The sequence below is a fragment of the Mesoplodon bidens genome (genome assembly GCF_964165515.1).
Source record: "Mesoplodon bidens genome assembly, chromosome: 7".
Lineage (NCBI taxonomy): Eukaryota > Metazoa > Chordata > Mammalia > Artiodactyla > Ziphiidae > Mesoplodon > Mesoplodon bidens.
Window position 1 is genome coordinate 114,331,151 of NC_138164.1, and position 14,191 is coordinate 114,345,341.

The window sequence follows — 14,191 nt, forward strand, 5'->3', positions numbered from 1 at the left end:
GCTCTCAAAAGCATCACCTGAGCGGGGCCTTCGACGACGTATCTGACTTCCAAACTTTCCAGACTGCACGGTGACCACGGCTGCCTGGGGGCGGGCCTGGGGCTGCCCAGGGCGCCATCTGGGTTGTGTGTTTGCTTGTCAAACTCATCAAAGCCCCTCACATGGGGACGTTTGGTTGTACGTATGTAAATTGTACTTTAGTGTGGCTGATTTTTCAAAAGCCCCACAAGTTGGGGAGATTCCACTTAAAACTCTGGTTTTCCCCTTTAGGAGTTGGGAGTTGTGGCACCTAGGGCCTGGGGTGGCGACAAAGCCTCCCAGGCCCCTCTGCCCCCGGCGGCCAGCCTGCTCTGCTGGTCCATGGCTCCCACTTGGTGGAGCAGGGGCCAAGCAGAGACCCGACCCCCCCTTCCAGGGGCCCACAGTCCCCCCAGGCCCAAGGACTCCCTTCTTTTTTAAAAAATTTATTTATGTATTTATTTTTGGCTGTCTTGGGTCTTGGTTGCTGCGAGGGCTTTTCTCTAGTTGCAGCGAGCAGAGACCACTCTTGTGCACAGGCTTCTCATTGCGGTGGCTTCTCTTGTTGTGGAGCACGGGCTCTAGGCGCGCAGGCTTCAGTAGTTGTGGCATGTGAGCTCAGTAGTTGTGGCACACAGGCTTAGTTGCTCCGTGGCATGTGGGATCTTCCCGGACCAGGGCTCGAACCCGTGTCCCCTGCATTGGCAGGCAGATTCTTAACCGCTGTGCCACCAGGGAAGCCCAAGGGCTCCCTTCTTTAAGCCCAGGCTGTCACGGGCCAAGCTGGGCTTCTGCTCCCTAAGCGCTTTTGCGGGGGCCGTGGGGGGTGGGGTGGGGTTCCCTTCAAGCCTTGCCCCAGAGGTGGGCAGCTGGGCTGTCTTGGTAGTGCTCCTGACCTCTGACCTGCCCTCTGCTCAGACTGTCTCCTCCACACCTCCCAGCACCCCCCCGCCCCGCCTCTGAGAGCCCAGTGGGCCGGGCAACGCTGGGTGGGCTGCAGAGGCCCGGTGGGAGAGGGGCCACCTCCAGCTGCACCCTGAGGGAGCCCCTGGCCGCCAGCCCAGCCCCTGGTTGCAGCAGGGGCCGTCTCCGGGGCTGGGGCCCTGCTGGAGGGCAGTGTCCCAAGTGTGGGTGCCCCCGGCTCCCTGCCAACGGCCTGCCCGGCGCAGCCGCACCTGGACTTCCGGCCCCTGCTTCCCAGTCCTTCCGAGCAGCTTCCTTCCTGTGGAGGCGGACACGTCCTCCCAGCCCCAAGCTCAGAGGGCAGAGCCCCGTGGGGGGCGGGAGCCCAAGACCTCAAACCCAGCCATTCAGGCTCTCGACAGCAGGACCTCCAGGACCCCTCCCCGGCCCTGGCTGAGCTTTCGGTCCCTCTGAACTTGGTGTGCTTCTCCGGGCACCTTGTTTGCCTGGGATCCTTCTCACAGCCTCGGAGCCCGGGACCCTCTGTGGATTCCCACTGGGCGCTGACCCTGGAGACCCCCTTCAGCCCTGCCTCCTCAGGCCGCCAGGGGGGTGAGGCTTGGACACACCCCGAGGACAAGTCACGTTGGTATGCCTGGGTGGAGCCCCTGCCTGCCCCGAGGTGTCACCACCCAGCCAGTCTGGCCACGCAGACTCAGCTCCAGGGCGGTGGCCGGATGTGACTTTCTATGGCAACCTAACAGGCCTGGCCTGGCCCGGCCCAGCTGGGCTCCGGGCTCGTGGGGTCTGTGGACCTTGCCCAGGCCCAGGAGGACAGGGGCAGGGGACCCCACAGACACGCCCTCTGCGGGCTTTTCCCGCTCGGGCCGAGGGCTTTCTCCAGGGCCCCTCTGCAAGTCTGGGGGTGTCCACCAAGCCTCGGCCTCCCCAGCTCATGCCTCTGGGCTGTGAGGAGAACCATCACTTGCCACCCTGGGGATACGGGAGAGGAAGCCCGGCGCGTGAGGCCAGAACCGCCCTCGTACTCCGACCCTGGGCACAGACAGGGCTGCCCACGCCACCTCCCCAGTGCCTGCCAGTTGGGAGCTCTGGGCCTCAGCGAGCCCGGAGCATGCGTCTCGGGGGACGGGCAGGCACTGGGCCAGCGTTGTCTGGGCTCTTCTGCCTTGGCCCCGTTTTTGGCAGGGGGCTGGAAGGTCACAGCAAAGCTCCTGGAACTGCCCTCCCAGGAACCAGGACCCTGACCTCCTGAGAAGGAGGAGAACCAAGCAGAGGATGGGGCCCAGCCCCCCAGGCTGTGACCATCTGTGACTTGGAGAGGTCACCTTTCCCAGCTCTGCAGTGGAAGTGGGGGAGGGAACCGTGAGAGGCACCCCCAGGCCCGGTCCTTGGGGTCCCGCCACAGGGCAGGGCTGTGGGGCTCCCAAGGAGGATGGGAGGAGCCTGGACCTGAGGAAGGGGCTCAGGAAGGGGCTGGGCCGGGGTCTTTTCTCAGGCTTTCAGCACAGCCTATCTGATCTCCAGAACTGGAAGGTGGTAGACCTGTGTTCTTCACAGTGTGTGGTCATTTGTTATAGCAGCCCCAGAACACTCGTGCAGATGGCCACAGGCGGCCGGGCTGGAGGCTGCCACAGAAGCTGCGCCGGCGGGCGGGTGGTGGTACAGAAGCGGGAGGGTGGACTGCAGGCAGCAGGGAAGACAGTGCCCGGCCTCTGGCCTGCAAAGTGAGAGGCACAAGGGGACACTGTTGAGAGCATGAGATACCTGGGGTGGTGTGTAGGGGGGCTGGAGACCCTGGGCCAGGACGCCCGGCCCCTCAGCAGCTCATGGGTGGGGGGCCAGGATGGGGCTGGTGGATGGGAGGGGCCACGGGCAGAGACCAGCCCCGAGACTGCAGTGCCTGGTGAGGGGCTGATTGTCCAAAGAAAGCACAGTCTCTCCCCAGAGGAGGGGCCGAGGGGACCCCCTGGCCAGGTCCCACGGGCTCAGGCCCCTCTGAACATCCCAAACCTGCTCTCCTGGCCTCTGGCTCCCCTCCTGGCCAGGAAGTACTTCCATCTGGATTTCCAGACATCAGAGGAGCTCCGTCTCCTTGTCTGTGCCTGGGGAAACCAGGTGATGTGGAGAACTCCTACTCATCCTTGAAAACCCAGCTCAGAGCTCACCGGTGGTCCCTGGGAAGCCTGGACCTCACCACCCGTGGTCAGCTAACGACCCCATCACTCTTGTCCCCATCTGCCATCAGACTGGGCTGCAGGCCCAGGGGAGGGTGAGAAGGTGTGGATGGGAGGGCGGGGCAGGCTCAGCACCAGACTCCCTGGGGGCTGTATCAGTGTCCTGGGGCTGCTGTAACAACTGACCACAAGCTGGGTGGCTTAAAACAAACAGAAACTTACACTTTTACGGTTCTGGAGGCCAGAAATCCAAAATGAAGGTGTTGGCAGGGCCACGCTCCCTCCAGCGGCTCTCGGGAAGGGTCCTCCTGCCCCTTCCAGCTTCTGGGGCTCCAGGTATCTCTGGGCTGTGGCCACGTCCCACCAGCTTCTCTGTTGTCACGTGGCTTCCTCTTCTCCTGTGTCTCTGATGAGGACACGTGTGCTGGCCTTCAGGCTCCTCGATAATCCAGGAGCAACTCCTCAAGGTCATGAATCACATCTTTTGCCATATAAGGTCATCCCCTCCATCCACTCCAGAACTCTCCATCTTCCCAAACTGACGCTCTGTCCCCGTTAAACACTCACACCCCTCCCCTCCCCCAGCCCCCACTGTCTACTTCCTGTCTCTGTGAATGACAACTCTGGAGACCTCATGTGAGTGGGACCCTATTCACTCTTTTACTGTATAAGGTCACATTCACAGGCTCTGGGATGAAGACGGACACATCTGTTGGGGGAGGGCCACCGTCACCCCCTACAGAAGCTTTTCAGACAGACACAAGCATGTGAAGAGCAGAGACAGCAGACACGTGGGGCTCAGAGAAATGCCTGTGGAGACCGGACCCCAGTTTGGGCCACAATTGGTAATACAGAGCATCCATTGTTCGGCCAGCTTTGGGGAAACGGGCACCCTGACTGCCAGGAGGGCTGTAAATTGGTTGGCAGGCAATCTTGTCAGAGTTGTGACATGTTTAACTCAGCAATTTGTGTCCTCCCAGCTGTCCTGGTGAAACGCTGCACATATGGGTATGGTCAGCGGTGCACAGACACTCCGGCAACATTGCTCACGGGAACTGCAGCCTGAGGCCCAGCATAGGAGGTGATTAGATGACAGAGTGTGGCCGGCGGAAGGGAGGTGGACTCATGGGGGACACCCACGACCTAGAAGAAAACAAGACCTGTCTCCCTTTCTATCAGACAGATTAAAAATGCAAGCTCGTGCCTGTGCAGACATGGATAGTCACATTTTCTAAGTTGTGCTAGAATACACATTACATACAATTTAGCATCTTAACCATTTCTAGCAGCTTAGCCAGCTCAGTGGCATTAAGTTCATTCACGATATTGTACAGCCATCCCCACCATCCGTCTCCAGAACTTTCCACCTTCCCAAACTGACACTCTGTCCCCATGAAACACTCACTCCTCTCCCCTCCCCCAACTCCTGGCCCCCAACGTCCTGCTTCCTGTCTCTATGGATTTGATGACTCCAGGGACCTCGTGTGAGTGGAATCAGACAGAATTTCTCCTTCTGTGTCTGGCTTATTTCACTGAGCATAATGTCCCCAAGTCTCATCCACATTGTAGCCTGTGTCACGATTTCCTTCCTTTTTAAGGCTGAGTAATACTCCATTGTGTACATGGACCACGTTTTGTGTATCCATTCATCCATGGACGGGCACGTGCTTCCACCTTTGGCTGCTGTGAACACGGGTGTGCAACCATCTCTTCAAGTCTCTGCTTGCTTCTTCTGGAGACAGACCTGGAAGTGGAATTGCTGGATCACATGATAATGCTATTCTTAATTTTTTGAGGAAATGCCATGCATTTTTTATTGGGTTGGCCAAAATGTTCCTTTGGTTTTTAAGTAAAAACACATGTTTCATTTTCACCAAGAACTTTATTGAACAACATGTTCACCGTTTCGTTCCATTACCTTCTTCCGTTTTTCAGGCAACTTCATAATTCCATCTTCCCAAAACTTTTTATCTTTTTGAGCAAAGAACTATTCCAGGTGCCTTTTACAGTCTTCCAATGAATTGAAATTTTTTCCATTAAGGGAATTTTGTCAAGACCGAAATAAATGGAAATCCGAAGGTGCAATGTCTGGTGAATAAAGCGGATAAATCAGAACTTCTTGGACACTTTTCATCAACTGAGAGCAGTACTTGTTGGAATTAATCATTTGACATTCTGCAAGGAGCTCATAATAGAGGACTCCCTTCCACTCCCACCATATATACAACATCACCTTCTTTGAATGAAGACCAGCCTTTGGTGTGGTTGGTGGTGGTTCATTTCGCTTGCCCCACCATCTTTTCCGTTCCACGTTATTGTACAGTATCCACTTTTCATCACCCGTCACAACTTGTTTTAAAAACGGAACGTTCTCGTTACGAACGTTCTCGTTACGTTTATGTAGAGAATTGCATGCGGAAATATGGTCAAGAAGGTTTTCTTCACTTAACTTATGCGGAACCCAAACATCAAAGTGATTCACATAACCAACCTGGTGCAAATGATTTTCAGCGCTTGATTTGGATATTTTGAGTATGTCGGCATATTTTGAGTATGTCGGCTATCTCCCGCGTGGTATAACATTGATTTGTTCTAAATTAATGTCTCGATTTGATCGCTCTCAACTTCAACTGGTCTACCTGACCGTGGAGCATCGTCCAGTGGGAAATCTCCAGCACAAAACTTCACAGACCACTTCTGACACATTCGATCAGTCACAGCACCGTCTCCATACATCGCACAAATCATTTTATGCCTTTCAGTTGCGTTTTTACCTTTCTTGAAATAATAAAGCATAATATGCAGAAAATGTTTTTCTTCCATCTTCAGTATTAAAGTGGCTACAGAAAAATTCACCAATTTTGATAAGTTTTTTTAATGCACGCTGATACGATAGCTGTCACAATACAACCTAACAAAATTGTTTCGAATGCAGTTAAAGACAACGAAGCGCTACTAGAGCCACCTTACGGAAAAGAACGAACACTTTGGCCAACCCAATAAAAAGGATCAGAGGTCACTTAACCGCATCAAGCAAGAGTGGATGGACCTGAGGTGGGGTCGTGAGAGAGGAGCGCTCAGAACTTTGAAATCATTTCAGCCATTTTTTACTTTTTATGTCAGCAATTGGTAACTATTTTGGTAAATGTTTAAAGTAGTAAAGAACTTGATTACAATACACATGACAGGGACTTCCCTGGCGGTCCAGTGGTTAAGACTCCGTGCTTCCACTGCAGGGGATGCCGGTTCGATCCCTGGTTGGGGAACTAAGATCCCGCATGCTGCGCAGCACGGCCTAAATAAATAAATAAATAAATCTTCTAAGAAAAAAATAAAATACACATGACCAAAAAGAGAAAAATAAAATACACATGACAGGGTCCCACCCCAGACCTGCTGCACAGACTCTGGGGTCAGGGTGGGCGGGAGCAAGATGTCCTATCTGTCCTGTGATGACGCAGCCCAGGCGGCTGCAAGGGCTGAGCACCGTCCAGAGGGTGGCGGCCATGCCTTGCCCACTCGCCCTCCCCCCTTTCCTGTATTTTGTTCATACATTCATCCGAGATTCCAGAAAGTTCCCTTGTCCCCATGAACCAGGCCCTGGGCAGTCTCTGCTGAGTGACAGGAATGACAGCTGGCTCCCCTACCCCCTCCACATTCTGTGACGATGGGAGAGGCCCCTCCTCTCAGCTCCCCCAGGCCTGGACCAGCCTGGCCCTGTCCCCGCCACCAGACGCCCCCACCCCGCCCCAAGGTGTTCTGGTTTCAGAGACAAACAGTCTCCACCAACATCAGTTGCTCTGAGCAGAGAGCTGGGTCTCTTGGACAGGGAGGTAGATGCTTTTTAGGTCCACTCATTGCCAAAAACACTTCGCGAGTGCCTGGGCTGGGCCCTGAGGGTCCCAAAGACTAAGACATTGTCACTGCATTTTAGGAGCTGGTAGTGACTTCTGAGCAGGGTACTGAGGGATGAATGGGCGCTTGCCAGGACCCAAGGAGGGGAAAGGCGCTCTGGGTGGTGTGTCACTGTTTCTCATTCGATCCCCAGCGCCTTGTGAGGTGGGGCCTGCCTGTCGCACTCCAGCTTAGGGGCTCAGGGAGCCAGACAGAGGGACGAACCTGAGAGACCAAGGCCAGGCTGACAGTGAGAGCCTGAAACCAGGTGGGGACAGGCCGCCTGCCTCCCGCCCTTGGGCCTCTCACTTTTCCCAGGCTGCAGCTTTGGGGAGAGGGACTGAGGGCAGGCCTGAGTCACAGGCCACGGCCAATGGGCTATGTTGGGCTCAGGTCAGGTGACATCAGGTCACTTCTCAGGTGCTGTAACTCCAGGCATCTGGGGCCTCCCCCACGTCCCTCCCCAGGCTTGCATGGAGCAGGCAATGGAACTCCAAGTCCTGGCAGTCACGTGGTTGGTGGAAGCAGGCCCGAGGGTGTGCCCCGGCAATCCCAGAAGGCTTCCTGGAAGAGGCAAGGCGGGGCGGTTCTTCCAGGCAGGGGAGCAGGGAACCAGTCCTCAGGGCTGTCCCTGAGCACTGCCCCCCACAGGAAGAGCATGGTATTGAGCCCCAGGCACAGGGGCTGCTGTGATGCACGGCTTCCTCATCTTCCTTCTTCCTCATCTTCCTTTCGCCAGGCTGGTTGGGCCGGAGCCTGGAGGGCCGGGCCTCGTCACCGCTGGGGAAGTGACCTCACTCGGAGAGTTTTGACATCCTCACCCAGCTGGAAGGGATGACAGGTGTCCCCAGCCGGATGTCTTGGGACCAGTCTCTTGTCTGCCTGGTGGGAGGGGGGGAGTGGGGTAGGTGGGGTCCCCTCAAGCTCCGCGTGAATCCCGGATGCGGCCCTTGCATAAATATTAGTAAACTTGGCTTGGACCTACACTCTCTGACGCCACTGTCTCAGGCAAGGCCCCGCGCTGGCCCCTCCCCGTCTGAGAAGCAGCCACCAAACATCCCCAGCCCAGAACCTGCTCAGCCCCTCAGGCAGAGGCTAGTTCCTGCCCCCAGGCTCCGGATGCAATAGGATGAATTTGAATCCTACTGGCAGGCTGGTTGACCTCTGCTGAGCCACTTAACTTCTCTGAGAAGCCCCACCCGTTCCTTGCAAACACCCAGAAAGCAACCCAGCGGCCCCCGCCTCATGGGGTGACCCTGAGGAAGAAAGCAGGGCCCACACGGGCCTCCCTGAGGGTGCCAGGCCCCTGACCCTCAGGCTGGGGCTCCTCCCTCCCCAGCAGCAACCTGGCCTGGCCCCCTGATGGGCCGCAGCTTGCTATGGGTGCAGCCCACATCCGCACCGGGGGCCTCGGTCCCCTGCAGGAAGCCAGCCTGGTGGGTCCTCCGGGCTCCTAGCTGTTAAATGGCTCAGGGGTGTCCCCCCCGAAAGATCCTCACTGGGGTTGCAAGGTCAGCGCTTTGCTTCCTCCTCATGTTCCAGAGGGACCCTCAGACGGGCCTGCTTCAGGGATGGGGACAGGGTCCCCTCCTTGCTCTGGGTTCCTGCTGGTTTGGCCAGGCAGCTGCAGGCGGCCCACGGGCCTCTGGCTGGAGGGGTTTCCAGGCCCCCCGGGGCAGGGGCCGTTGGTGGTGAAGCTGCCTGGGGTGGGGGATTCCCACCAGCCCATCCCCATCCTCCGGGGAGAGTGGCAGTGGGCTCCCCATCCCCTGTGACCTGCTTTCCCAGCTCCTGCGGACGCCCACCTGTCAGACCACCCCCCCCAGGTCACTGGTCACCGACTGACTCTCCCCAGAAAGGCCTGGCCATTGGGGACAAAGAGAGGAGTGCTGGGTGGGCATGGCGAAGTGCAGCTCACCTAGCTTCACCTGTTTTTCAAGGCCTCTCACATCCCTTGCTGTCTCTCTTGCCCCGCCCTCCCTGGGGCCTCCGCTACCACGTCTGTGAAATGGGGCTGGAAGAATGCCCACCTTGGGCCTCGCTCACCTGGGCTCCTTGGGAATCCCCGTGTGGCACCCCGCCCTCCCCATGGAGACCTCCAAGCTGTCCTCTTGCCCACCCCCAACCCTGTACTCCCCAGGGCAGGCAGGGCTTCTCCCCTCTCCTCGGGGTCCTAGCACCAGCCAGGCCTACAGGCACACAGTAGGTGCTTAAGCAGTGCCAAGTGTCTGTGGTTTGCCTGGCCCTGAGGTTCCAATGACTGGCCCCCGGGTGGGGGAAATGGGCTGGTGGGCCTCGGAGGGGTCCCGGCAGAGCGCTGGACACCCAGGGGGCTCACAGTAGCTTCCTAGAGGCAGCAGCCTGGCCCCTGGCCTGCCTCTCCCGTGGCCCTGGCAGCCCAGGGCCCCCTCAGGACAGACAGCCTGCGGGAAGGCGGGTCAGCAGTCTCACCTTGCCTGATGCTGGAATCCCCTTTACCAGCTCTGCTGGGATGCCTGTAGTGATGGGGAGCTCACCCCCTTATAAGTCTGCCCTGTGTTGTCTTGAGGGGAGATCTGTCTCCCCACCCACCCACCCTATGCTCCCTTCACCCTCTGGCCTGCCACCCCACGGGCCTGCCGATTCCAGCTCCGCCCCTCCCCCCAACGCTGACCAGCATCCCTATGCTTGTCCTGTGCTCCCTCCCGCAGGCCAGAGTCCTGGGCACCCCTCTGCCCTCTGCCACACCCCTGACAGGTGCCCTGGATGCACAGGTGGGTGTGTCCATCCGCACAGGCCTGGCCCAAGCCACTCATCTGAGCCAGCGGTGCACCTTATTCCTCACGGTGACCCTGAAGGGCCAGGGTTGGGACTTGCCCAAGGCCGCAGAGCGGGGGCAGGTGGGGCAGGGTTGGCTCCACGGCCGGCCTGACGGGCCTGCACCCAGGAGGTCCCACATTGGCTTTATGCTCTGCCTTCACAGTCCTGAAAATATCATTAATACTTTTTGAACCAGGGTACCTGCGTTTCCATCTTGCACCAGGAGGGGGCGTGGCTCTCCCAGCCCCAACGGACTAGTGCCCTCCTTGCTCCCCTTGCTTTGCACCACCTGCCCAGGTCACAGCCCGGCGGGGTGTTGGAAGGTGCTGGCCCCGGAGCGGCTGGGGCCCCCGAAGATTCCCTTCTGCCGGCTCCCCACCCCACCCCGAAACCCTGGAGGAGCCAGCGATCACTTCCTGCTAAACCCTTTAAAGGAAGAGGGTAAATAAAAAGACTTGTCCTGCTGGCAGGGCGTGACTCAGCCGCCCCCGCCCCGGCCCAGGCCGAAGCCCCCTCTGCGCCCCCCGCACCAGCGCGCTCCGCGCCCCCTCGGCTCCCAGTACCTCTGGCGGGTCCGCCGGTGCGTCCTCCCTCCCCCCACGTACGGCCTCCAGGAGGGCCCAGGGAGCAGGATAGGCCCCTGGGAAGGGAGCTGGAGCGGCCCTCACACTTACTGAACACTAAGGGGAGCTGTTCTAGCATTTTCCGTGGGTTGCCTAATCCAACAAGTGTCATTGTCCCCCATTTTACAGAAGAGAAAACTGAAGTTCAGAACACCTGCTCTCCCGGTCGGCCCGACGACCCGGGGGGAAGAGGGCAGGTCGTCCCAGGCGCGCCAGCCGGCGGGTGGCAAGATGAGAGATAAGGCCGGCTGGGGCAGGGCCACCGAAGGGTCTCCCCGGGGGCGTGGGAGGAACTGGGGCCGCGACAGCATCTGCCCCAGGAGCGGCAGGGCTGGGTGTCGGGGCGCCTGGAGGGTGGGGGTCTGGGCCCCGCCGTCACCGCGCCCCGGGCCGTCCCCGGCCGCGGGCGCTTCCCGCGGCTCCCCGGCTGTGAGTCACCGCGAGCAGGGCAGGCTGCAGCGCATTCCTCCGTGGGGCCGGCGTCCGGGGCGGGGTGGGGGCCATTGAGTCGCCCCACGGGGCCGCGGGCTGGGGCGCCGGGGGAGCGGGGAAGTGGGGCTCGGGCTGCAGACAAGGGGAAAGGGGGCGACCTCGGCGACCCGGGGTGGGGATGCGGCGCGCAGCCCCGGGGTGGCCATGGGGGCACCGGGGTGGGCTGGGCCCAGGAAGGGGGTACGGGGCGTGGCCTAGAGGGGGCGTGCCCGGGGCGGGCCGGACCGAGCGCGCGGGGCGGGGCCGCTATAAAGACGGCGCCGGGACGCCTGGGTGCATTGCAGAGGCCGCCACCGCCGGAGCGCTTTTGCCTCTGCCAGCTGCACCCGGCCGACATGAAGACCCCCGGGGAGGTGTTGCGCGAGGGCGAGCTGGAGAAGCGCAGCGACAGCCTGTTCCAGCTGTGGAAGAAGAAGCGCGGCGTGCTCACCCCTGACTGCCTGAGCCTGTTCCCCACCGGCCCCGGCGCGCGCCCCAAGGAGCTGCGCTTCCACTCCATCCTCAAGGTGGACTGCGTGGAACGCACGGGCAAGTACGTCTATTTCACCATCGTCACCACCGACCGCAAAGAGATCGACTTCCGCTGCGCGGGCGAGAGCTGCTGGAACGCGGCCATCACACTGGCGCTCATCGACTTCCAGAACCGCCGCGCTCTGCAGGACTTCCGCAGCCGCCAGGAGCGCGCCGCGCCCGTCGGGCAGCCCGAGGCCGTGACGGCCCGCGCGCCCTGAGCGCCGACGCGGTGAGTGCCGCCCGCCCGCCCGCCCGCCGGACGCGGTCCTCGGGGAGGAGGATGTCGACCTCGGACGTCGGGGGGAGGTCCTGTCCCGTCTAGGGAACGCTGTCGAGAGGGGACTGGGGGCCTCGCCAACGCGGCGCGGCTGGAGCTCGCGGCAGGAGCCGTCGCTTGCCCCTTCCGTGTCCGGGCCTCGGGAGACCCACCGGCCGGACCCCGGCTCGCTCAACCACCGGGCTCGGGCACAGCTCCCTGAACCTCCCCCCTCTCCCCACAGGAGCCACACACTGGACGAGTCGGGCCGGACGCGGGCCGCGCCGGCAGGAGCTCAGGAAATGCCCGGAGCGGCAGAGCCCCGGCGGCGCCCAGCCACTGACCACGGCGAGGACAAAGGCCGGGGCTGCGTCCCTGCCCGGCAGAGAAGGACCCTCTGCGGAGCCTCGCCCCCGCTGTGCGGGTGCATTAAATTATTGGACTATCTATGTATTTATTTTGATGGTATTTGTGTTAAAACCATCTGTCTTAATATATATACATATATATATGTGTATATATATATATATGTGTGTATATATATATACATATGTGTATATATATGTGTATATATATATATATAATCAATGTGTCCATTCCAAATAAACTATCTGACTTGTTCTCTTTTCTACCAGCCGGTGTGGTGCAGTGAGCTTCCTACGGGAGGCGAGTGGGTGGCCCCTTCATTCAGTGTGTGTTGGTTGGGGGGAGCGGCCACCCCAGGTGTCCGAAGGGCAAGGAAATGAATGCTCTTTGAATGAACACTGTTACCCGCCGGACCCTGGCCGCACCGTTGCTGGAGGCGGGGAAGTGCCCTGGGGTGGCCCTGACTTCCGCTCCCGGGTGTGGAATGGGGAGGGCAGGGCCCCCCCCCCCCGGCGTGCTCCCGGAAGCCACTCACAAAATGCCCCTGTGAGGTCATCATGCCTCCCCCGTCTGAGCTGCTCCGGCCCTCGGCCCTCGGTGGGGTACCCAACCCTAGCTGCCCCCTCCCGCCCACCCGCCCAGTCCCCTGAAAGGAAGCCTTCAGGCCTCTGGCTGCCCACCGGCCGCACTCCTCTTAACCCCACGCTGCCGGCCAGTGCCTGACGTGCGGGGCCAGCAAGGTGGGCAGTGCTTCTGGGCCAACGGGAGACAGGCCTGCACCATTTCTGCCGGCGTGGCAGGAGGCTGAGGCCTCCGAGTGGCCCAGGATGTGACATCAGGATGGGGAGGCCTGAGGTCCTGACAAGCGGGCAGCTTCTGCCCTTACTGCCCGCTGGGACCCTGTGTGTCCAGGGTTGCCCCAAACCCCCGGGCTCCGGAGGGGAGGTGTGCCCCTCCACCCGGAAGGGCTGTGGGTGATGAAGAAGCCTAGGATGGAAGAAAGGGACAGGACGCTGATCCTGGCCTAGCCAGGGGACCTTCATTTCACCTTTGTGGCTGGAGGGAGCCAGGTGTGGGGGGCAGAGGTGAGGGGAGTGAATGGCCAAACTTGGGCCCTAATGTCCGTCACTTACCCTTGATGGGGGGGGGGCACCATCACAGGCCTCCTAACCGGGTGGCAGGGGTCAGACTGGGGAGGGGCTGTCCCTCTGCTGGGTCCAGAGAAGAAACCATTCCTGCCATGAATTTTCTCCTGAACAGCACTGTGAAGCCCCTGTGCAAATGGGGAGGGGGCTCCTTCAGAGAGTAGAAAAGACCAACCCCAGGGTGCGCCCCCATGCTGCCCTATCCTGGAGACCCCTCCCGCCAGACCCTCTGGGTGAATGACCAAAGTCAGAGGGTGGGACCCCAGTTCCTGGTGGGGCTCAAGTGGAGGCGGGGTCCGGCCTGAGCACTTGGGCCGGGAGGGTGGGCGGACCTTGGCTCTCTGAGGCCCCTCCAGTTGGGACATGAAATTCTGAGGTTGGGGTTTCTGAGTTTAACAGCTTCTTTTAAAGGCAGCCTGTGGGGGAGGGGTAGCCTTCCTGGTCTCAAGGGCATCTGTAGACACCTGACAAGGTTGTCCTTTCCATACTGGTCATGGGGCACGGCAGCCTGCTGGCCTCCCTGTGGCTGGTACCCCTTCTCTGTAGAACCTGAGCTGGGAGGCGGGGGGAGGGGGAGGCACAGCTCCCCAGTTCTCAAGCCTGGATGCCTGGTCTTCCCCACTGGGCTCCCCAACATGAAATGAGGGTTCTTTTCCTAGATCTCTTCCCAAGCCTCAGAAGTCCTGATCTTTTCAAACAACCATGTCCTCTTTCTGTTCACGGGTGGAAGCAGTTTCAAGGGCTAAGGAGGGTGTGCAGGCAGCGCGCGCTCGGCCCCAGCCAGGGGTTGGTGTGGGGTGGGGGGTGTGAAGGGTGAGCACAGAGCTCCCTGTCTCTGGGGATGTTGTGGGAGGGCTGTCTGGGTGGCAGCAGGGGGTACTCCTCACTGGCCTTGGTGGCAGACTCCGGGGGCAGGACCCACCTCACGCTGGGATGAACTTGGGTGATTCTGCTCTCCCTGGAGCCCTGGGGCACAGCTGCAGGCCC

General features: G+C 60.1%; 1 protein-coding gene across 1 annotated transcript; it reads left to right on the forward strand.

Moving 5' to 3' along the window:
* Positions 1–11,181: 11,181 nt before the first annotated feature.
* On the forward strand, positions 11,182–12,327 carry PHLDA2 (pleckstrin homology like domain family A member 2). The gene is made up of 2 exons (XM_081240783.1): positions 11,182–11,666; positions 11,938–12,327. The coding sequence occupies exon 1, from the start codon at positions 11,260–11,262 to the stop codon at positions 11,653–11,655; it is 396 nt and encodes a 131-aa protein (XP_081096909.1). The 5' UTR covers positions 11,182–11,259; the 3' UTR covers positions 11,656–11,666; positions 11,938–12,327.
* The last annotated feature ends 1,864 nt before the right edge of the window (positions 12,328–14,191 follow it).